Source organism: Trachemys scripta, chromosome 24 (genome assembly GCF_013100865.1).
Source record: "Trachemys scripta elegans isolate TJP31775 chromosome 24, CAS_Tse_1.0, whole genome shotgun sequence".
Classification (NCBI taxonomy): domain Eukaryota; kingdom Metazoa; phylum Chordata; order Testudines; family Emydidae; genus Trachemys; species Trachemys scripta.
In genome coordinates, this window is record NC_048321.1 from 9,867,682 (window position 1) to 9,892,813 (window position 25,132).

Here is a 25,132-nt window from a genome sequence, read left to right on the forward strand (position 1 = left end):
TAAAGGCCGCATTTTTGTGCATTCTTTTTTAACGAAAATATTTTGGTTTTCACTGAAAACGGGGGAAAGTACGGTCACAACCCTAACATTTCAGGGCAGAACATTTTCAACAAAAAGAGACTTTTTGTTATTTTTGGTCTAAAATTTTCACCGGGGTGGGGGAGGGGGAGGGTCGTTTCCCAGCCAACTCAAAAGCTGGATTCTTCTAAAAAGCTGAACCCGGTTGTGGGTGTTGAAAAAAAACAGGCGTGAGTATGTGTGTGTTCGAGCACTAGCATGTGTCCACATTAGAGTGACCGTATTGGCAGCTGATGAGTTGTGCTCCCTCGAGTTTTAATAGACGCCGTTTCGGAGTCATTTTTCACTGCCGAGTTATCTCGAGTGATCTACGCTCGAGTGATTCCTCTTGTGTGAGCCGAGCTCGGGTGAGAACTGCCACATGGTGAAATAACCCTCAAGTTGCTGTGTCCACACTGGCACTGGTGCTAGGACTTCTGGGGACACATCCCGGGGTCCTTAGCGCCACAGGAAGCTGAGCTACTCTATGAATTTTTTCCCAATGAATTGTGGGAGAATCTTTCCGGACGCACAGGGGGAATTGTGGGAAAGCGTTGGAGGACTAGCTGCACTTGAATGCTGCTGCCTTGTGTCCACACCACAGAGCGGTCGTGTTAACAGCTGATGAGTTGCGCTCACTCAGGTTTTGGCCTATACATCCCTCTCAGGCCAGACAGCTTGAGTGAATAGCATCACTGCACGTGAGTGATAGGGTTTTGTGTGTGGACGGGGTTAGGGGCAACCCTGGGGTTATAACTCAAGTTAACTTTGCAGTGAAGATGACCGGGTTTGTGCAGAACTTGAGAACCGCTCTGCATTGGAGCATCTCCACCTCTCAGCGGTCAATCCAGCTCCCTTCCCACCAGCAGCGAATTCGCAAGCACGAAAGGACCAGCGAGACGTGCGCCATGTTCCCGAGAGCGGCGAGAGCTCTGATTAGAGCCGCGCGCTTGTCACTTTCGATGAAGAAGCTGCATGTGGGCAACTCCCTCTACGTCCGAGCAAATTTAGACAAATGAATGGGTTGGCTGGGTAATTATTGCCATTACAGGCGGACGTAAATTAACACACAGAGAGCACACAGAGCCTCTAGTCATTCAATTTATCTGCTGGAGATGGCATGGATGCAACGGATCAGCGCAACCACTGCACAGGCAGAATGATGGCGCGTGGACCTCACGCAGCAGCAAGGTTTAACCTCTTCAAAGCGCTGCTGGAGAAATAATCTCCCCCCTGCTGTTCTGGCCATGTTACGTCTGCTTTTAAATCCTTGTGGTGCGATCTGGCAGCCTCCCTCATCTCTCTGAGGCTTTGATTTCAGGGGGGCGGTGGGGGTAACTGGAACCCTCCCAAATCTTGCTTCTTTTCTTTTCTTTTCTTTTCTTTTCTTTCAAATATATGCCTTATTGCTTTTTTTTTTTTTTTTTGGAGAGCAAGCTTTGAATGAAGAAGCTTTCCACCTCTTTGATCAGCTGATAAAATCCTGGAGCCTGATTCTCATTTAGGCTATGTCTACATTAGGAGCACTGTACCAGTATTGCAATACCAGTCTACTCGAGCGGCAAAGTGCTCCTGGAGTGGACGCAGCTGTCCTGGCAAAGCCGTGCTCTGTACCCGCATAGTAAAACCACTCCCCTATGAGCGAAGCAAGCCAAACGGTGTTGGGTGTTGTCATTATAACTTCATCTTGTGCCAGCACAGCTCTGTCGGTCAGAGATCCCACCCTCCACCCCCCTGACTGATACAGCTATGCCAGCAGAAGTCTGTAATGTAGACTTGGCCTCTCTCACAGTTTTTGTACTGGTATAACTATGGCAGTTAGGGGTGTGATCTTTTACCTATATACAGTACAATCCTTAGGCTGGGTCTACACTACCCGCCTGAATCGGCGGGTAGAAATCGACCTCTCGGGGATCGATTTATCGCGTCCCGTCGGGACGCGACAATCGATCCCCAAATCGGCGCTCTTACTCCACCAGCGGAGGTGGGAGTAGGCGCCGGCGACAGAAAGCCGCAGAAGTCGATTTTGCCGCCGTCCTCACAACGGGGTAAGTCGGCTGCGATACGTCGAATTCAGCTACGCTATCCACGTAGCTGAATTTGCGTATCTTAAATCGACCCCCCCCGTAGTGTAGATGTAGCCTAAGAGTCTTACATTGGTAGAGCTGCGTCCACACTGCAACTCTAGCGGGGTAGTTAAAGTGGTGTCTACACACAAAAGCTGTAGCGCTTTGAATTCACTAGGGCGACAAGGGATGACGCTGTTTGGTCTTTCTTACTGGACCTGTTTGCATGAAGGCCCCTTTACCCAAAGGTGACCAGATGTCCCTATTTCATAGGGACAGTCCCGATATTTGGGACTTTTTCTTATATAGGTGCCTATCATCCCCCACCCCCTGTCCCGATTTTTCACACTTTCTCTCTGGTCACCCTACTTTACTCCGCTTTGGCAGGATAAAGAAGTGTTGACGTGAGAGTGGGTGTAATTTACGCCCACTTCCGTACGGGCGTGAATGAGTGGAAATGAGAACCGTGTCCCTGGGGTAGTTGTAGCGACACCACTGCAAAGTCAGTGAAAAATTCTGCCCTCCTGATCTGATGGGGTTTCACCCCCGCTTCGCACTGGTGTAGATGACCGTACCAGGTGCCGAGCGAGCCCACAACGGCTCTGATACTGCTTTCATTGACACTAGGGTAAATCCTCTGTGACTCAAGTCGGTGGAGTTACCCTGGTGCCAGTGAGCTCAGAATCAACCCCCCTGCCTGGGCGGAATAACTGCCCCCACCCAAGAGATGCAGCCGTTTGCTCCCACATGAGTGGAGCTGTGTGAAGTCCCTTCTTTGCTAGTCTATAATAACATCCTCGCCAGCCTTCTCCATGGTGCTAGTTCCGCTTAGCTCGCACCATTCGACAGATTTGTCTTGGCCTAAAAATATCATAAACATTTTGGGCAGCGTTCTCCTCTCCTTATGGTCCAAGATCCAAACACTTGAAATCCAGCAAGTTTCGTCAGTCAGCCCTTGGCACGCGGGGAAATGCTTTGTTTGTATCAAATAAATAGATGGATCCGCATCCAAAATTGAAATAAGAAAAAAATGCATCGGGAGAGGAAAAATACGAGTTGATGTGCAAGAAAACTGAATGTTCTGGGCTCTGCAATCTGCCAGTGGGGCCACATAGCACTGGATTCTCCCCTGCCCAACCACCCAGCAGAGGAAGACCCCATATGGACGGGCTTTTAAACCTCCTTTATAACCCTTCCTGCCCCAGACTGCTTCCCCAGCACAATTTAGAGCAGCCTCGAGGCTGCTCTAAGTTTTTCCCAGCTTCCTCCAAGGCTGTTCAGGCAGCCAGGGATAGCCAGCACACAGAGGCACTTCAGACATGCTCCCTTTCCCTTAGCCACAATCCATGCACCGAGTGACAGGAAGTTGCTTCTTTAGGAGTTGGTGCCGACTCCCCCCTGAAGCCAGCGATCTACGCTGATTTGCTCCAGCTGAGGATCTGGCACAGGGAACCCTTCTTAGGCAATAACACCAGGGTCCTTGTCGTGGTTTGGAAGCTGCTTTGGGCCGCCTGGTGTAATTCACTATCTGCTGCCCTCCACCCTGAACAGCATCTTAGCGAGGTTCATCGCATGACTGAGCGGCAGCTTCCAGCGTGCACGGAACGCGGAGTCTCCTTTGGAGCCCCGAGGACAGAGAGTTTTTAATTTGCTGCCTGAGCTGATGGGTTTTTTCTTTCGCCGGCGAGACAAGCCCTGATATAAATCTCTGTTAAGGTGTTTCCTCTCGAGAAGGGATTAGACGGCGTACGTACCTACATGCCTCCAGCTTCCATCCCAGACACATCACACGATCCATTGTCTACAGCCAAGCCCTAAGATACAACCGAATTTGCTCCAACCCCTCAGACAGAGACAGACACCTACAAGATCTTTATCAAGCATGCGTAAAACTACAATACCCACCTGGGGAAGGGAGGAAACAGATTGACAGAGCAAGACGGGTACCCAGAAATCACCTACTACAGGACAGGCTCAACAAGGACAATAACAGAACACCACTGGCCATCACATACAGCCCCCAGCTAAAACCTCTCCAGCGCATTATCCACAATCTACAACCTATCCTGGAAAATGATCCCTCACTCTCACAGACCTTGGGAGGCAGGCCAGTCCTCGCTTACAGACAACCCCCAACCTGAAGCAAATACTCACCAGCAACTACACACCACACCACAGAAACACCAACCCAGGAACCAATCCCTGTAGCAAACCTCGTTGCCGACTCTGTCCCCATATCTACTCTGGCGACACCATCAGAGGACCCAACCACATCAGCCACACCATCAAGGGCTCATTCACCTGCACATCTACCAATGTTATATATGCCATCATGTGCCAGCAATGCCCCTCTGCCATGTACATTGGCCAAACCGGACAGTCCCTCCGCAAAAGAATAAATGGACACAAATCGGACATCAGGATTGGTAACATACAAAAGCCAGTAAGTGAACACTTCAATCTCCCTGGTCATTCTATTACAGATTTAAAAGTCACTATCATTGAACAAAAAAACTTCAGAAACAGACTTCAAAGAGAAACAGCAGAACTAAAATTCATTTGCAAATTTAACACCATTAATCTGGGCTTGAATAGGGACTGGGAGTGGCTGGCTCATTACAGAAGCAGCTTTTCCTCTCCTGGAATTGACACCTCCTCATCTATTATTGGGAGTGGACTACATCCACCCTGATTGAATTGGCCCTGTCAACACTGGTTCTCCACTTGTGAAGTAACTCCCTGCTCTCCATGTGTCAGTATATAATGCCTGCATCTGTAACTTTCACTCTATGCAGCTGAAGAAGTGAGGTTTTTACCCACGAAAGCTTATGCCCAAGTAAATCTGTTAGTCTTTAAGATGCCACCAGACTCCTTGTTGTTTTTGTAGATACAGACTAACACAGCTACCCCCTGATACCTGATTTAAGGATGTGTCGCTGGACTCGCTACACTGCTTCCCTCCCCGCCCCGCAAATTCAAGCCAATGGGGCTCCCTCACCTCCCGTTTAGAAGAGACAACATGGTTCAGTGGTTAGTGTGTTGGACAGGGAGACCTGGGTTCTATTCACAACCATGCCACTGGCTTGCGAGGTGACCTTGGGCAAGTCACTTTGCCCTCTCTCTCTCTGTACCCCCTCCCATCCTTTGTCTTGTCCATTTAGCTTGTCAGATCTTCGGGGCAGGGACTTTCTCTGGCTGCATGCAGCGCCCAGCACAGTGGGGCCCTGATTTCGGTTGGTGCCTCTGAGAGATATTTACGCCGCTTCTGGATACAATATCTCATAGTATCATTGACACTGCTGCTACTGTAGCAGAGAGGTCTCCTTGGCATTAAATGTCACCTTGTCCTCAGATGCAAAGCTCCATCCCGAATGGAATTGCTTTCCTGCCTCTCCCTTCTGGCCCATGTGTCTCTAGCCCCGGATGGAGCATCGGCTCTGATCTGCATTAACAAACCCTTGGGTAAGCACTTTTAGCGGGCAGTCCCCGTGGTAGAGAATCTGGTCTGCAGACAGATTGGGATGTGCAGGGTTGGAGTCAGGAGGAGGTGATGGCATTGGTCTCTGAGGAGGGAGGACAGCTGTTTATTCTGTGCAAGGAGACAAGCTGGCTGGGGAAGCAGGGAGGGTTGGTGTTAGCTGGAGAGGTGTCAATTTAGCCTTGTATCAGCTGCAGGAAGGGTGTTGTGAATCAGCCAAGTGTGAATGTGTGAGTGTGAGCGTGTGTGTGTGTGTGTGTGTTTGAAGAACAGGGTGTGTGTGTTAATGTAACTATGTATGTTTGAGTACGAATGCGAGCGAGTGTGTATATGGGTATACACCAATATGCATGTGTGAACGAACATGTGTGTAGTGGGTATATACATGGGTGAGCGTGGCCATGTGAGTGCATGTGATCATGTGTTGTGTGTGTGTGTGAGCTTGAGCGTAGGTGTGTGATTTCATGGGTTCGCATACGTGTGGGCCAGAGAGATCTAAAAGCTGCTCTACCTTACCTGGGGGGCTAGGCAGGGCCCTAAAGGATGGGGAGCACAAAGATGGCTTAAAACTGGCCTCTCTTTATCCCAGACATGGGTGCAGGAACAGAGACCCAGATACTGAAATCAGTGGGAGTTAGACCTTTGAGGGTCTGGGGTAGAGTAACTTTGAATCCGACCCCCACTTTCCCCCGCCATTTGGTATGTTGTAGACACAAGACATTGCCTTGACTTGTCGTATGGTTTGCAGTGACAAACCCCATCCTCTTTTTTTCTGCATGTAAATGCCAGCAGCCAGATGGCTCTGGAACTAGATCGCCAGTATCCTGGTTGCACAAACCGGAAAGGATGGCAAGCGTCTCTGTGCTCTCCAGGGGTAATTCGCAGAGAGCGAAGCACCTTTTCTTTTCTCTGATGATGGGAGGGAGACCCAAGAAGCAATGTCCCGGTCTCCTTGCTGAGTGCAGGGCAAACAGAAGGCTCATAAAGAATAAACGCCCCTTGCTAGACCCTGGGGGTTGCCAGCTTTGCTATCCTAACCCTTGAGCTATCTTCACAAACGCACTTAAAGAAACAGGGCGTTGTCTGTCAGAGCTGCACCCTCTGTAAAGTGGGGATAATGGTGCTGACCTCCCATGTGAAATGCTTGGAGATCTATTGGAAAAGTGCTAGATGAGAGCTTGGGATTATTATTATAGGAGAAATTTGCAGAGAGCCTGAAATAGGTGCTGCCCCATTCAATGGGCACTGACTCAGATGGTAACAATCACGCATGGGGTGTCAGCAAGGAGAACTGTTTCACAGATCATCAAATAATGGAAGAAAGGAGAAGTGTCCTATTATGAAGTTGTCCACCAGCATTTCTCAAAATGAGAGAGGGGGGTGGCAGATGTAAAAAGGAAGCCGTGCAAGCTGCTACCAGCACATGGCAGAGTTTTGATGGCGCTGATCAGTTTCATTTTCCTGACTGGGGCAAGGAGAGGAGGCTGACGCTTCATTTTCAAAGGTTTCCAAACACTGATAAGGCGCTGCCAGCTAACGATGTTGTCGCGAGTCTTGCACGTGGTTCCCTTGAAGCCCCAGCTCCCGGAATCCTGTGATGATTGAGAATCTCAGTTTTCATTTTTTTAAAAACAAGTTCCTAGCCCTTCTGGTTGTGGGGAAATGCTTGAAAACGGGGCGCCCGAAGGTACAGAAATTAGATGGAAAATGAACGCAAAGAAACAAACGTATTATGTTGAAGCCAATCTCAAGAGTTTGGGGAGCCTGTATCATGATATTTGAATGCTTGAAGTAAGTAATACTGCACGGGTCTAGTGGATAATCGGAGAGAGAGCGGGAGAGAGTGAGGCATGAGTCACACAGTTTGGAGAGGGCTAGATCTGGCCCAGTTTAAGAGGGCTGCTTGAACTCCAGCAGCCATTTAGGGCCAGTCTCCTGGATGAAATGCCCTGCAGAGAAATGTTGCAAGCGTTAGTGAAATGGCAGCGTCTGTCAGCAGAGGATTTTAGCTGCATGCCCCCGTGGCTCTTTCTGGCGCTGGCAAAGTTCTGGCTGTTCCAAGCTTTTAAGTCTGAGGAAAATCTCTCCTAGTGCAAAGGGGGGTTTCCTTAATCGGGCGAGGGACAGATGAGTCTCCAAGACAGGCACGCTGGCAGCCACGTGATGGTTAAAGTTGAGATCACGCCGGCTTTGCTCCTTGCTGTCGCTTCTCATTTCCCCCAGCCTGCCTGACGTGCCGGTTTCTGGTAAGCAACTTGGACGGGAGCAGGGCTGACAGGGGACTGGACGCTCAGAATCCATTTAAAGTCACGCAGCGTTCTTCCCTTCCCTTCCCGCGTTCAGCAGCCCTATCTGGGGCCTGGTTTGTTTCCCTTCCGGGCACGCTTTTGCTGTCATTTTCACACACCCAAAGCGCTGCCAATGGCTTCTCTTTACGTCGGTTTTAAATGACCATGCACGTCGCAGGGGATGGCAAATCTGGCATTCGAGGGTGAAGATGGTAAGTTCTGATCAAGATCCGACTTTTCCAGCATTGGGGCTTGTTTCAATTACAGCCTTTAAAGGAAGTTGACCCCATCCTGAGTGAGCATTCTTTGCTCTCAGCTGCCCTGAATTTCCCACTGGCTCTTGAATTAGAGTGCTGTCGCTTTAAACGCAAAGCAGGCTGGGAATCTTTTCCTGGGTATAAAATAAGAGAGCTGCAATCTGCCAAAGGGAAGGGCATCTGTGGCAGGCCACACCGAAGGGACATAGCAGTGACGGCTCTTCAGCCAGGCTGGACAGGGATGGTGTCCCGAGCCTCTGTTTGCCAGAAGCTGGGAATGGGCGACAGGGGATGGATTACTTGATGATCACCTGTTCTGTTCATTCCCTCTGGGGCACCTGGCACTGGCCACTGTCGGAAGACAGGGCACTGGGCTAGATGAAACTTTGGTCTGACCCTGTATGGCCGCCGTTCTCATGTTCTTATCAATGGAACTAAGGCTGGTTGAGAACCGGGAATTCTTTTCCACTAAAAGTTTTGAATGAACGGAATGGTTTTTTCTCCCGTTTGAAAACGTTCCAATTTTTCGATGGAATTAAAAAGTGAAATTTTTTTTTGTCTTAAATCCGTTTGCGACCCACCTTTGCTCTTCTGATTGCTCTGGCTGTCGAGCGAATGGGACCTGGATTTGGCCTTTTGTCCTTTGAAGGCAGTTCGGCGCTCTGAGATCCAGAGGCCGAAGCCTCACTCCGAGCATGTGGCCCACCGTTGGGGCTGTGGGGCACTTTCCATTCATCAGAGCAGCATGTCATCCAAGAGCAAGGCTGGTTCTTTCCAGGCTCGAACAAACAGTGGTCTCCCCCTTCCTCCTCCTCCTCCTCCTCCGAACAAGCTGCCCGAAGGCCAGAAAGGGCCGTGATGGAGATTAGCAAGTGCTGAAGAATCTGCAGCCTACGTGACACATGGCGTTGTTGTTTGCCACAGAAGTGCAATATGCTTCCCCACTGCAGATGGATTCCCTGCCCCAGAATGATCAGTCTGAGACGAGAGCCAGCAGAGGAGGGCTGGGAGAGCAGTGTATGATCATGTAATCATTTAGGAAGCTAATGTGTGTGTAATCAACCAGTAGAGCGAAATGGGAGCTGGTGTGAGCTAATGGATACAACACTGGACTGGGCTGGGAGTCAGGAGACTTGGGGTCTAGTCCCAGCTCTGCCTCTGACCTGCTGTGTGACCTTGGTCAAATGCCTTACTGTCCGTGCCTCAGTTTCCCCTCCCATCCTGTAAGCACTGCAGGGCTCTCCTGCTGTGTTAACACAGAGCTCAGGGCAACGGGGGCCCGAATCTTGGTTGCGGGTGCTACTGGAATCCAAAAAAATAATACCAAGAGCTGCTTTAAAAATGGGCAGGAGGGGTTTTTGGTTTTGTTTTTTCCAGAAGTAGAGCTGAATTTCCCCCAACTCCATTTTCTGTCTTGACATTTCGATGAAAAAATCTCCTTGAAATGTCACAATTCAAAACATTCGGACCAGCCCTACTAAGTAGCCGTGGTTAGTGGCGGGCTGGCTGCTGGTAAACGCAGTGCTGGCCAGCGATGGGGAGTGGGAACTAGCTTCGTGGGGAACCTCGGGCTAGATCCTAAACTGGTCCAGCTCCCTTGACTGCAGGTACTTTATAATGAATGGAGTATGGCACTTTCTGTAAAATCCCCTGTTCTCAATACCAGCCAACACCCCGTCCCCAGAGACAGCCCACTTGTGAGGGTGGAATGTTCCCCAGTTGGCCAAAGGTATTTGCTGTTTTTACAGTGAATCCGAGCCGTGCTAAGCTCTGTACCTGCCACGTGTGGCGTGTCCATCAAATGAAGCAGGCGGCTATTGGAACAGGAAGGGCCTGTTTTTCCTCCTCTGCCTGAACCTTGTGAAAAACCAAGACCTGCTGAAGAGCTCAAGACGCTTTTAACAAAAAAACGGCAGTTCGTCGAAACCCCCAATTTGCCTCTGAATCACCCTTTTGATGGACATTTTCAGCCAGCCCTGGTTGGTAGGTCATACCTGGCCCAGCCCAAGACAAGCCCCGCTTTTAATTATCTCCCAGGAGCCCTAGATCTGTCATTTCAACCCTAGCCTAAATTTACAGCGCCGTATCGTGTTAGGTATGCCAGTCACTCAGGCCCTGATCCAAAGCGCTTTGAAGTCCCTGTGGGAGGACATCCATTGACTTCAGTGGGCTTTGGATGGGACCCTATGTCCCTTTTGCTGGAGAGGCTTGTAAGCACTCCCACAGAACGTCTTTGAGGGCAGACTTAAAGGAGATTTCGTCTGAACATTGTTCTCCCTTTGCACTCCCATCTGCGGCTTTGTTCTATATCCAGACGGCAAAATATATGCCGGTTGGGGCAGAGCTGGGGTACTTGAAAGGATCAACCCAAGTATTCATCATGGAAAATGCCAGCCAGGGTTGAATTCACCTCTTTGAAAGTTACCTAGAGCCTTCTTTGATCTTCCATTTCACCCACTCACGTGGGAGGCAATTAATTTAACCTCATCGCCGAAGGAAACCACCTGCCCACCCCTTCCCCCCAAGCATTTTCTTGCTAGAGATTTCAGTGCAAAGGGACAGGGAGATATTAGCTGTGAGAGAACTATAGTCGCCGCTGATCGTGAAAACCCCGCTCGGCTCAGCCACCGGCCTGGACGAGTCAATTCATGTCTCCGTTCCTCAGTTTCCCCATCTGTAAAATAGGGATAATGCTACTGCTCTCCTTTGTAAAGCACTCTGAGATCTACTGATGACCAGCCCTAGATAAGAGATAGGAATTATTGTTATTTGAAATGCTTTGTGAAAAATTTTGCTTTGTAGCAGGTTTCTCTCCCTCTTTTCTACCCCCAACTCCCATTTTTGTTGTTTGCTTTTTCCATTTCACTACCGAAAAGGGAGAGGAGCGAGGAGAAAGATTAGAACGAAAAACCAGAGAAGACAACTACATTTGTCATTGCTGGGAAAATGGAAAATTTTGGGAAAAATTCCGATTTCCAAACAAGGATGAGTTTTTTTCCGCCAAAAACCAAACCAAACCAAAAGCAATTTAGATTTTTTTTAACTGGTTCTAAAGAAAAATACAGTGAAAGTCTTTTACTTTGTTAAAACTCGATCGCTTGGTTCTTTTACAAGGTGTGTGTGTGGGGGAAGGGGGAGAAACCGGAGGTCTTGGCCAATCCTTGGGCGTGGTTGTGAACCCGTCCGAGCCATCTCTCTCCGTCAGGCCACCCACACAGCTGTGCTGGGCGTAGCTAGGGTTCTACCGGTACCCGGCTCCTTCCAAAGAACTGCCACATCCCATCTGCTTTGGGAAGTCACCTCCATTTGTGATCGGGTCGCCAGGCGAACCAGCGTGCCAAGCGCAGCTGCTGAGAAGCGCGATTGTTATTGTTGGAGCTGGGTTTATTTTTAGCCTTTCCTGTGCTGGTGGCCTTACCAGCTGGCTTGCTTCTCTCTCCAGGCAGGAAACCACTGGGCTCCTTCATCGTGACCTTTAAACCTGCCCTTTTGCCTCACTTCCCAGACACACACACCCTGGCAAGACCCTCCACCCCGACCCAGACAAAGGCCTTCAGATAAACCCCCGAGAAACCAAGGGTTTCGCTCTTGGCCTGGCTCAGACCTGAATGCTGATATCTGGGGCCTGATCCTCAGTGGGTGTAAACCGGCCATCAGCGCTTTGGTGACTTGGAATCCCTGAACGTTCCTGTGTGTCCTCACTTCCTGGGTGCTCCGTAAACCAAAGCACTGCGAGCGAGGGGCATAAACGCTGAGCTTCATTGATCCCATCTGGGCTGCGTGGGCATCCGCCCTGGCTAAATGCCCAAGTCCGGGCTCAGCCTGTACTGAGCTGGATGTGAAACCTGGGATGGATTCTGCTGGGGAGGGCATTCTTTGATGGCTGCCAATCCCGCAACAACCTCCGACGTGGGAAGACCGCTGTAGCTTTGAGGGCCCTAGTAGAGTGTGCATGGCTGCAGGGAACGGCCCTCCCAGATTTTATTGCAGGACTGGGGCTTAAGAACATAAGAATGGCCGTATGGATGGCTCTGTACACACACATCGTGAGGGGTTGTCTGCGTGCAGATTTGCATCAGTTTACTAGTTTGTCTACATGCAGAAATTAACCGGAATAGCTATTGCAGAATAGCCCTTTTGCAATAGGTATTCCAGAATACACTCTTATTCTGGAATAAGGGTGTCCATATGTGGAGTTATTCTGGAACAGTTTATGCACTTTAAATTCACACCCATTCTTAATCTGAAATAATTTTCAAGTGTAGACAAGCTCTTAAACTGATTTAGTTAAACTGGTGTAAACCCTTTGTGGAGGCTCTTAGGCTACGTCTTCACTACGGGGGGGGGGTCGATTTAAGATACGCAAATTCAGCTACACGAATAGCGTAGCTGAATTCAACGTATCGCAGCCGACTTACCCCGCTGTAAGGACGGCGGCAAAATCGACTTCTGCGGCTTCCCGTCGACGGAGCTTACTCCCACCTCCGCTGGTGGAGTAAGAGCGTCGATTCGGGGATCGATTGTCGCGTCCCGACGAGACGCGATAATTCGATCCCCGAGAGGTCGATTTCTACCCGCCGATTCAGGCGGGTAGTGTAGACCTAGCCTTATTTTGCTTCCAGAGCAGTCTGTTTCATCTGATCTTTTTTGACTTATCTTTAACCCTAAACTAAACCCAAATAAACCCGTTGTAATCTGGAAGAAGAGCAGTCTTTTGTACCAATTTAACACCATACCTCAAGATAAACCAGTGGAAATCTATATATAGACAAGCCCTTAGAGACAGTCCCTGCCCCAAAGATCTTACATTGTAAATAGACAAGAGAGACACAAGGTGGGACAGGAAAGAGAAAAGGAGAGTGATGTTGCGGAGCGAGGTTTAGAACTCGGGTCTAGACATCTAGACTCCCTGTTGCATATACCTTGTATGTTTACCTGTTCCCGGTGTATCGGCCCCTGTATATACAGGTGTGCTGCAGTTTAGATGCAGTAGATGCACTGAATTGTTAGAGGCCAGATTGCATTTGAAGCTGCTAAATTGGGTAAGCAGATGCCTTGAATGGGCTTTCTTTGTGGAGCAGCATTTCCAGCCACCTCTGTCTCAGAGAATCAGGAGTGTTGCGTTGGAGACCGCATTGCTTCATTTTGCAACCAGTAAAACGGAATGAAGTTGTTCAGCGTTCATCGGTGTGAGTGACTCAAGCAGGCACGGCTCTTCCCTCTGAATCAGTCCCGAGCCCCTGCCCTGCGCTATGCTGCAGGGAGCGGTAGACGGTGCTTTCCTCTCTGAGTCAGTGCTGATGCAAATGTCCCAGAGCGGGGCTGGGCAGGGGAGGGCTGGTGCTACAGGGTGAGCGGCTCAGTAGGAGGCGCTGTTCTCTTGGGAGCGGCGTCCAGCACGCGCACATGCGATTGGAGATATTGTCTTGTAGATACGGTGTTGTTCTAACAACATAAGACTGGCCATGCTGGGTCAGACCAATGGTCCATCTAGCCCAGTGCCACGTCTTACAACAGTGCCCAGTGCCAGATGCTTCAGAGGGAACGGAACAAGGGAAATTATCCATCCCCTGTCATCCAGTCCCAGCATCTGGCAGTCAGAGGTGTAGGGACACCCAGAGCACGCGGTTGCGTCCCGTGACCATCTTGCTAATAGTCATTGTTGGGCCTATCCTCCATGGACTGATCTAATTATATTTTGAACCCAGTTATATTTTTGACCTTCACCACCATTGAACTCAACAGAGTTAAGTTGAGATTCTGAACGGATGTTAACAGCTGTGAAATTAGGATCCCAGTCACTGTTCGGGTCCTATCCCAGCAGTACTGGGCTATTTGGATCTGGGAGCTTTGGGTTTTGGTATGCCCAGCAATGCCGAGTAGGGTTGCCAAGCATCCAGGATTGTCCTGGAGTCTCCAGGAATTAAAGATGAATCTTTAATTAAAGATAATGTCATGTGATGAAACCTCCAGGAATTCAGCCAACCAAATGTTGGCAACCCTAATGCCGAGGCATTGGGATCCGAAGCTAATGAGAGGCCCTGTTTCACGAGCAATCACTGATGCAGCAGGCGGTTAGAGTTGTAGGAAAGAGATCTTTATTGAATGTGCAGAGAGGCCCAGCCTGGCTATCAGGTTGCACTCCAGAGCCGCTAGATGTCACATCAAACTAGGTTCCTCCTGAAACCTGACTCACTTTCTTCAGTTCCGCTCCCACGCCTCAGACTCCAAGCCCTGTCTCTTTCTTTAATATTGTTGTTGGGCCCAGACCGAGGAGCCTTCTCCTGTCTTGCAAAGATGTAGCTTGGGCAACACAAGATCATACGAGCGCTGCAAAATGTGTTACATTTTGCAAATGACAGCATGTGTTAGTGTGTGTGTGTGTGTGTGTGTGTGTTGTATGTGTTTACATTGCGGGAAAGAGGGAAGAAAGTACTTTACAGCCCTTTAATGTTCAAAATAATAGTAACGTAATAATTAATTATTATAAAACTGATGGCAACAGTCAGCCCTCCATTCATGTGCCATCAACAAGCCAGATACTACAGTGATGAGCATTATATAAAAGCAGAATGGAATGGGCAACAACTCACAGTGACAAGCCCTGGTGCACAGTTACTGCACTTGTGTAATAATTAACTAGTCGATGCACTCCAGGCTCATGGATCACCCTACAATAACAAACCAGCATGCCCCCTATGATTTGAAATAAGTTAGCACGGAAACTGAGTTCACTTTCATTCAGCCAAAGGATTATTAGAGATGACTGAAATTTTTATGCACAAAAAAAGGTTTGTGTGTGTCTTTGTGTGTGTGCGCGCACGCACTTTTTGGCAATGTATCTTGCCACGAGAAATGTATTACTGAAAATTTCTGGGTTTTTTTGCCAAATTTTCCATCGCATTTTATAATCGAAATTGTTAGCAGAATGGTTTGCTTACTTGAAAACCCAAACAGTTTTGAAAATGATTTCAATTAAAACATTGGGAACAAATACTGCTTTTTAAAAAAAAAATTGGCGAAAGAGCGGAAGGGAAATGGGTGCATTTCAAACACTATAAAACAGAAGCAGCTTCAAAATACGTCATAAAATCGGTTTCCCCATTATTTTGACCAGCTGTATACAATAAAGGAAATGTTACATCATATTATTAAATAATGATAAGACCTAGCTCGTATATAACACCTTTTCATCAGTAGATCTCAAAGCACATTAGCAATTTCTTGCAGTAGCACCTCTGAGCTCCAGAAATGGACCAGAACCCCAATGTGTTAGGTGCTGTACAAACACAGAACAAAAAGCCAGTCCCTGCCCCAAGGACCTTAGAATCTTAAGTGAGAGAGACATCCACTGTTACTGCATCAATTCCATTATAAACCCATATTTCCCAGTGCTCAGTGTAGGTAAGGCACCTCTTTGAGATAAAATTTGGCCTAGAAGCAGATATGTTTATCTGTGTTTGGGAAGACGAGAGGAGAATTGTCAAGGCATTTTTTTTCTCTTTCAAGTTTGGCATGAAAAGAGATCAAGACTTCCAGGAAATTATATGTTGCTTTGACTTTTAAAAAAAAACCCAAAAAACTGGCAAGTGCTGGTTCCATAATAATGCCTAATTGCTTCTGGTATTTTGAAAATAAAATGATTATATGCGCGTGTGTAATGCAATCTGTAAATTGGCTACTGAACACGAGCCGGGAACTTTTTGTCCAAACTCTCTGAAGGATTCTTACTGTACGCCGTGCACAGCCTACACATGGAATGTCTGTGTTTCCAATTAATGGGACTTCCTTAAGACTACAAAGATGGTCTTGCAGTGAAGGAGCTGCAATCAAACTCCAGATTTAGTTTCTGGCTCTGCTACAAACTCCTTGGCCTGCATTCTCTCCTCTGCTAAGGGCTTGTCCACACTAGATAGTTGTAGGTCATGTTTACACGAGGAGGGTTTTACCGGCATACTGCACCAGCAAAGCGATCCTCGTGTGGAAGCAGCTTCTCTCTGCAAAGTTACATTCTACTGGTATAGCTTGTTAACTCCCCCCTCCCCAAAATGAAACAAGCTCTACTAGTAAAAGCACCTCTTTGCCACTATAACCGGGGGTATCTCTCCACCACAGAGGCACACCTCTGGCACCGCAGCTGTAGCGTCGTAGTGTGGATGCTTCCTACATCAACGGAAGGGGTTTTCCCGTCAACGCAGTCACTCCACCTCTCCGAGAGGCGGTAGCTAGGTCGAGGGAAGAATTTTGCCATGTCTACACAGGGGGTTAGGTCAACCTAACTATATTGCGCAGGGATCATGCCTCTTCACACCCCTGACAGCCATCACTTGTGCTGGCAGACGTCTGTAGTGTAAACAAAACCGTACTGCTTTAACGATACCGGTGTCGTTAAAGTGATACAATCTTCCTAGCGTGGCTGCCATTATATTGGCACAAAGGTGTTTATACTGGTATAGCTATATGCCTACACTATAGAGATTATACCGGCCAAGCTACATCACCATAGGTATGGCTTTGTCTACACCAGTGGTTCTCAATCTAGGGCCGCCATTTGTTCAGGGAAAGCCCCTGGCGGGCCAGGCCGGTTTGTTTACTTGCCGCGTCTGCAGGTTCGGCCGATCGCGGCTCCCACTGGCCGCGGTTCACCGCTCCAGGCCAATGGGGGCAGCGGGAAGGGTGCCCAGCACGTCCCTTGGCCTGCGCCGCTTCCTGCAGCCCTCATTGGCCTGGAGCGGCGAACCGCGGCCAGTGGGAGCCGCGATCAGCCGAACCTGCAGACGCAGCAGGTAAACAAACCGGCTCGGCCCGCCAGGGGCTTTCCCTGAAGAAGCAGCAGCCCTAGTGTGAGAACCACTGGTCTACACGCCAGGGACTATAATGGCATAGCTACAGCTCCATAGTGTAGACACAGCCTACACCGATGGAAAGGGTTGATAGAACCTGTCTTCCTTTGACCTAGCTGCATCTACACTGGGAACTAGATGGGCACAGCTATGGTGGTTGGGGGCCCTGAGCCGTGCATCTACGTCGACCTAAATTTGAAACGTAGACCAGATCTAAGTCACCTTTACAGCAGTAGAACCGTTCACAATAGGGCCTTTACTGGTGTCTATTTGAGTAAAATAAATCACCCTCTGAACTGAAATGGTTTTATTGGTAACACTTTTAAGTGTAACCCAGGCCTGCACCTGCTCCTGCGTGGCAATACGTCCCATGTTCAGGCCCCTTTACACGAGCAGAGTCGTGTGAAAAGTTGTGTTGCTTCGGATTTACACGACTGTAAGTGAAATCAGAACCCGAGCTGTAACTCCGCTTATGCCAAAGGTGAATTTGGCAGCCGGCCAATGAAAAATGTGTGCTTGTTTATTTTTTAAGTTAAAGAAGGTCATTGCCATACAAAGTATACATCATTTATTGGTGCAGACACAACCTACTTCTTTAATACAGTTCTGCCGTGTTGGTCTTGGCACGTTCCATTGTACATTGCCCCAAACCCCTTGCATCTGTTTAAAACCATCTTGCAGAATTCCACCCGCCCATTTTGCTCGGGGCAAGTAATATTTTTGTCTTTTAATAGGAGAGGAAATATTTTAATAGGAGAGTAAATATCATTAGGGTTCCCCCCTGCTTGCCCCCCCCCCCAATCATTATAATGGTGAGAGAATAGGTTATGTGTCTGAACTGGCACAGGGCCAAACACATTCCTGATGTAAATAGATCCTTTGAAGTCAATGGCGTTCCACCCACTTGCACTGTCATAGGGTCATATTCTCTTCCAAAATAGAGGCACAATCCTAACCAGACCCTATGGGCTAGATCCTTATTACACATGAGAGCAAGGCCCATAATTGAATCTTTCTGACTCCTGCTAATCTCAGTGGTCTCTTGTGGCTGTGAGTTCCATGGGTTAACGTGCATTTCTATTAGTTTATAAAACTCTCTTCAGTTCTATAGGAGGGTTCCAAAGACCCATTGTCTATTAAATACTACCAGCCTGATTCTCCTTTACATCCCTTCGGCAGCGTAAAGGGCCCTTAAAATGGGAATTAATTACATATACACCCACTTGAAAGAAGAACCCCGGCCTCTGGGATTTGCCCATGATCACATAATGAGTCTGTGGAGAAGCCGAGCTTTGAGCTCATAAGGATGAAACCAGAAGAGCTACTTTCACTCTATGCATCCGAAGAAGTGAGGTTTTTACCCACGAAAGCTTCTGCCCAAATAAATCTGTTAGTCTTTAAGGTGCCACCGGACTCCTTGTTGTTTTTGTAGATACAGACTAACACGGCTACCCCCTGATAGAAGAGCTACAATTATCATAATAGGCCCAGCGGTGTCACCACAGCTCCATTCCACTAACGCAATGTGGAGGAGTCCCGGGGTAAATGAGGATCCGGCCTTGTAGGCTCTTTCTTTGTAACTGGGAAGCAGAGCTGGTTGCATTTTGGGTGATTTTTTTGAAATAGAAACAGACATTTTAACGCTTCCCCCCGCCCAGTTTTTTTAATGTTTTGAAGATTGTTTTTGAAATTATTCATTTTCTTCAAATATTTTCAATTTGGGATTCCTGTCTTGACCCCTTTACGCTTTGTGGATGTTTTCACTCATTTGGTTTTTGAAATATTGATATGTTCCCCAAATTTCCAGTAAATTTCCCCCATATTTCAGCCACATTGCCCCCCGCCGCCGCCCCATTTCCAAACCAGCTCTATTGGGAAGCTAGCGACGACGTTTTAAACAAGCTCCCGCCATCTCCATCCGTCACACCCCTGCATCCAACACCCCGCCAGCTCTCCCTTCTCCAACGTACCCCTCCTGCACCAGATCTCAACCTGTCCTGGTTGTGTTTTCAGACATTAAGAAAGAAAGGTTTTAACGGTTGCGACAGCCCGGAACCGGACGGAGACGACTCCATTGACCAGAGCCCCCTGATGGAGGATAAATACCGCAAAGCCAGCGAGGATCTGGATATCCTCTTCAAACGATATGGTGTAAGTACTGCGCCCCTCTGGCCAGAAATCCTTCATTATGTTTTTCTTTTTTTCTTTTGTTCGATTTCTTCCCAATCCTACCCCCGTCCCCGCCACCTCCCCCGCCCTCTCAACGTAACAGGCGCTGAACAAGAAGCACAGGGGATGCGAGAGCCCAGAAGGGGACGAGGTGTTTGCGCTGACCCCGCAGACGGAGGAGAAATATAAAAAGATTGATGAGGAGTTTGATAAAATGATGCAGAGTTACAGGCACGCAGTGAGTAGCCGGTGGCCTGCACATCCTGCCCTGGACCTCTAGCAACGTAGAATGCAGAGCGGCGGGGGTGACGACTTTGCATGGCTTTGCTTACGGAGCCTTGCTCTGCCTTGTTTGTTTGCTCCCATTGGGCGTAGCAAACCCAGGGCTAGGGAACGTCTGGGAGGCAGCATGGTCTAATGGTTAGAAACAGGACTTAGTGATGCCGAGGCCCCTTTCGGTCGCTCTACCAGCATAAAAGAGGTGTTAAAGTGGGTGGAAATGCCTCCCTCCAGCGGGTATGGAGCTGGCGGAACATCCCTGTACCCATCCTAATCTCCTCTTCTGGCCTAGAACACAACACATTATGGTTGTTCCCTCCTATACAAGGCCTGAGTCTCAGTTGCACCATTCTGGCCTTAAAATGGGTATAAATTACCCACCTTAAGGCCCCTTTACGCTGTCAGAGTGGCGTGAAGAATTCTCAGGCCTGGTCTGCACTTAAAAGTTTTAGGGGTATGACTCTTTTTGTTTGGGGGAGGGCGATCACCGTTTACTGAAATCATTATACCAGTCCAGCCCCTAGTGCGGCTGCAGTTAGAAAAGTGCCTTTCGCCAGCATAGCTTATTCCCCTGCCCGTGCAAGAATAAGACACAAGCACCACTTGGGGGGTCGCGCTGCTTACTGATCAATGCCGCAGAGACGCCCTTCGCGTAATTGAGACTCCGGCCCGAGGGCCCAAATCCTCAGCTAGATTTAGGTGCCTGATTCCCATCGGCAGGGCCGGCTCCAGCATTTCTGCCGCCCCAAGCAAAAAAAAAAAGCCGCGATCGGCGGCGGCAGTTCGGCAGCAGGTCCTTCACTCCTAGAGGTAGTGAGGGACCTGCCGCTCCCGAATTGCCGCAGGTGCCGCCCCTCTTCCTTGGCCGCCCCAAGCACCTGCTTGTTAAGCTGGTGCCTGGAGCCGGCCCTGCCCATCGGTTTTGAAGGGAGTTAGGCGCCTAAACACATTGGGCTTCGCTGTCTGACTTTGAGCCCCCACATTGGAAATGTTAAGACCGAGGACCTTAAAAATCAGTCCCATTGCTATTAATACTGAATCAAACCCTGAGGTTCTTTTTACTCCAGCAAACTCCTCTGAACTTCAGCGGGAGTTTTGCTTGAGTTCAGAACCTCGGTATATGAGCCATGGCGGGGAAAGGGAGGGTCAGGTGATGACAGTTGCTCCCACTTTGGGATCAGATCCACTCTGGGGCCACTCTGCTTTCAATCCAGGCGAACCCATAAGGCTCCCGGCGCAGCTAGTGGATGTGGCAGAAATCCAGGGTGGTTTTAGCCTGAGACGACGGCCCTGGGGTGGCATCAGGACAGCGATGAAAGGGATTTGTGTCGAGGGAGGGAAGAGGGGCATTGCAAATTAGTTGTTAGTTCAAGGGAGCAAAGACTTTTGAGGCAGGCAAGCCATCTTCAGGGAGATTAGCCTTCCAACTCGGGCAGCCGTAATTAACTAACGTTGCAGGAGTAGAAAGGGAGGCGCTTTCCAAGCGCTGGACGCAGGATAAAAAAAATACCCCAACTGCTTCCTGCTGCAGTTTACAAGGCCACAGAAGCTCATTTTTAATTTTCTTGAGACTTCACTCTTGCAAAAGCCAGAGGTGGGGTTTTTTTTGGCTGACTCTGCCAGTAAGAGATTGTGGGTCGGATGCTCATTTTCCGTGTGCCACCCCTCTGGCAGCATAAAGGGCCCTTTACGTGAGTCTCATTCGCTTTATACCCCCACAGTGGGGTAAAACGGGTTTTAGGGCTTATCTACTTAAGGAGTTGTTCCTAAATAACTCCCATGTGTTGACACGCTGGTGTTCTGGAATAAGAGTGCCTGCTTTCTGTTTAGCTTAGCTCCCTTGGAAAGTGGGTTGAACTAACCACAGAATACAGCCCTCTTATTCCGGATTCAGAACGTCTACACATGGAGTTATTCAGTTACAGCTGTGGCACTTTAGAATCTGCATTCCCTTTCCATTGTAGACACGCCCTTAGTGTAAAACGCTGCCAGATGAGTGTGTAGCATTCAGCACTCGCTTTGCCCTGGGGCAGACAGTTACACAAGGGCAGGCGAATGGGAAAACGGGGTGCTATCAACCTATGAATCTTTTTATTATTTGCATTATAGTAGCAACTGCAGGCTGCAGCCTGGGACCAGGGCCCCATGATGCTAGGCGCTGTGAACACTTATAAAAGAAGGAAAGTCCCTGCTTCCAAAATCTTGCAGTGCGTAGCCTCCCAGAAGCAGGTTGATTTGTAGCCAAAGCATAACATCTGCCTCCTTGACTACACCTCTCTTGCAACAGGATTGAATAGTGGATTGTTGGAGCAGATGCTTTTCTTTTTAACCAGCTTTTTGTGTGATAATGAGAACTAACACAACTCATCTGCCGGGGAAGCTAATGACGCCCTGGTCCAGAGAAACTGGCCTTAACAGGGTTCTGCATTCTGAGTGCATTTGAAACTGGCTTTCAAGAAAAAAAAAAAGTCATTGGCGTTTGGCTGATTAATGAACCTCCCCGATCACCCACTGGATTTTGGAGTGTTGTGTTCATTTCAAACCTTTGCCTGCCATAACACTGTAGCGCCCAGTGCTCTGTAATCAGCGGGGAGAATGGGAGCTGCTGGTTGAGGGATCATTTGCGTGTGCACAACTCTCTCCCTGCCTGGGCAGGAGCATGGGGAAGATTGGTCGGTTAGTGGTTCAAAGGTGCAATGTGATAGTTAAGAGCTAAGGGCCGAATCCTGTCCTCCAATCCATTCATGTAACTCTCACTTACGTCAGCGGGCTTCACACGTGCATCTGGGGTAGAACTATGCCCTAAGTTAGTTAGTTTCTTTCTTTCTGTCTGTCTGTCTTGTTATTTATTATGCAATATTGCATTGCAGATGTGCACAGCCAAACATTTAAGGGCCTGATTCTCACTGACAGTAGGGGCGTGTCTACACTAGCAATGCCACTGTAGCTGCATCGATGTCGTGTAGACACTTCCTACAGAACAACGGAAGGATTTCTTCTGTTGCTGTACTGTAGCCATCTCTCTGAGGCCTGGCAGGGTTGGGTCGACGTAAGCTGCCCTGCGTCAACCTAGCTGTGCAAGTGTCTTCATGTACATTTCGCTCCTGCCCACGTAAACGCCTCTCTACGCCGATTTCGTAACACCAGCTCCCCGAACGGCGTCGAGTCACAGGACAACGCAGTGTCAGTGCAGACGCTCCATTGCTTTTGTGGACTATTACTGGCTTTCAGCAGCCATCCCACAATGCTGCACCCTGACAATGCAATCGACACAAGCGCTTTGGTGAGGACGTGCGCCGCCAACGCAAGGAGCCAAGCGTGCGCACGCACAAGCGATTTAATAACTGTGGGGGCCGTATGCCGATGGAAGTTAGGTCGACGTTGTTTTGTAGTGGAGACGTGGTCTAAGAGGCAGTAGCGAGGTCGACAGAAGTGTTCTTTCATCAACTTAGGCTATGTCTCAACTAGCGCTTACATCGGCAAAACTTTTGTCTCTCAGGGATGTGAAAAAAACACCCCTCCTGAGCGACATAAGTTTTGCCGGCGTGAACTCTCTTGTGTACAGCGCTACGTCGGCAGGAGATGCTCTCCCGCAGACATAGCTGCTGCCGCTCGTTGACTTGGTTTCATCATGTCCCCGGGAGAGCTGTCTCCCGGTGGCATCACGCGGCTACACAAGCGCTCTGACAGCGGCACAGCTGTATCAGGACAGCTGTAAGCTTGTAAGTGTAGATCTGGCCCTAGCTGTGTCTACACTGTGGCTTAGGTCGGTTTAATTACGTCTGTACATTTTTCACAGCCTGGAGCATTGTTGTCAAGCCGGCCTAACTCTGTAGCGTAGACCAGCCTTGAGTATCCTCTATGCCACATTGGCTGTCTGGGTGGGGGGCGAGGGAGAGCCCTTAAAGTGGCCCTAGAGCTACGCCAAAGCCATGTGAAGGGGCCTTAGTGTCGAGGAGAATCTGGCTCATAAAGTCTCTTGCCCTGCAGAGCTTACAGTCCTAAGGCTCAAGTCAAAGTGACTTACGGCAGCAGAAGCCACAAGCAAGGAGTGGTCCTTAGCACCTGCCTGCTGCCTGAAACGGCTGGATGCCCTGGAGATCTGTGAAGGGGGTGGGGGATGATAGGTAGGGAGGTGGCTTTCCCAGCCAGGAGCCCCTGGGAGGACAGAGGCGCGGCTCTGCCATCCTCTCCCACGCGCTCGTTCTTCCTCTCCTGCAATCATACAAAGCTGCATTTGCCCAGCAGCGCTTTTGTAATGACATCTCGGCGACACCAAAAGGCCGGGAAGCGCTGGTGGATCTGTCCCTCGAGCCAGGGGCCAAGGATCATGGATTAGAGGCATTTCCACTGCTTGAGGGTCAGAGCCCCAGGTCTTTCCATTGACTGGCACCCCAGCAGCTCCACGAATCGATAGGAGCCATCTACAGGGTGCTTCTCTGGAGCAAAGCTGCACCTTGGAAATGCTCCGATCTGTCACTTTCTATTACAGTAGCCACCTAGAGGCTCCGGTTGAGGTCAGCTGTGTGGAGCAGGGACCGTCTTTTTGTTCTGTGTTTGTACAGCACCTAGCGCCACGGGATCCGGGTCCGGGACTCCGAGGCACTAGCTCCGTACAGAGCATGAATAATAATTGGGGCCTTTTGCGCTGCAGGCAGGACCCCATTGTACATATGCCTAGTAAAAGATGATCACTGCCTTGTAGAGTTTACGACCTGATTAGACAAAGGAAGTATTATTATCCCCATTGAAGGGGTGGGGAATTGAGACCCAGAGGGATTAAGTGACTTGCCTAAGGTCTTTCGTAGGGTCTGTGGCAGAGGTGGGAATGCCCCAGAGTCCGAGGGTAGGTTAGTACTGTAACCCCAAGACCATGCTCCCCCGAGAATGAGCACAGGGGCTATCAAACTTCATACTAATATGGAGGGAAAAGCAAGCTCTTCAGGGCTGGGTCTGTGTGTCCGTCCAGAGCCTCGCACAATCCCGATTGGAGCCTCTGGGTGATACAGGATTACAGATAGTAGCTGCGAATAGGGCCCTGGGATCTTACACTTCCGTGCAGAATCTACAGGATCTTTTCACTGAGAGAGACTCAGCCGGATCCGCAGCGTAGCGCCACTGACTTCAAAAGAGCCCTGGCCACTCACTCCAGCGGAGGACCTGGTCTATTAAAACTCCACGGGGCTCCGTTTATCTCCCTCGGAGGTTGAAGGGCAGCTGCTGGCCCTTGTCTCCTGTGGGTTCAGAGCGTCTCATGCTAAGACCACTGCACTGTTCCCCTCTCTGGCATGCCAAGGGAGCCGCTTTGAGACGTTTCCAACTCTCTGTGAGCTGTTTTAAAACCACTTTGCTGAGCTCTGGAGGTAAATAAATGCAGGTGTTTAGTCAACACCCCTCTTCCCCCCGGGAAGCAGTTTGCAATGCTTTTTAGCTTCGATGTGCCCAGATGGACATCCGTTTGCCCTTCTTTCTCCGTCTTCCTAGAGGGAATCCATGCCCCTTTATGCCTGGGGCCAGATTCCCCACTGCCCGCCCCCATTTTCACCCGTGTAAAGTGGCTAGCAAATGAGAGTGGTGCTCGCTTTCCCCCACTTTGCACTGTTATAAACGACCGTACAAATTGCAGGGCAATAATGAACAGGGTGCAAATTTGGACCAGATCCGTAGCTGGTGTACATCAGTGTCGCTGCATTCC

The 25,132-nt window shown here is 49.3% G+C and overlaps 1 protein-coding gene across 10 annotated transcripts in view; it reads left to right on the forward strand.

Moving 5' to 3' along the window:
* The window catches only part of MEF2D (myocyte enhancer factor 2D), a 172,062-nt gene that overhangs the window by 116,597 nt on the left and 30,333 nt on the right, over positions 1-25,132 (forward strand). For 7 of the 10 annotated variants that reach the window (XM_034756671.1, XM_034756674.1, XM_034756677.1 and 4 more), the window contains one exon: positions 19,003-19,140. In XM_034756671.1, the coding sequence (XP_034612562.1) occupies positions 19,003-19,140 (138 nt within the window). Of the gene's footprint in view, positions 1-19,002; positions 19,141-19,261; positions 19,397-25,132 lie in introns of all 10 variants that reach the window. The other 3 variants (XM_034756675.1, XM_034756678.1, XM_034756681.1) reach the window with 1 other exon arrangement.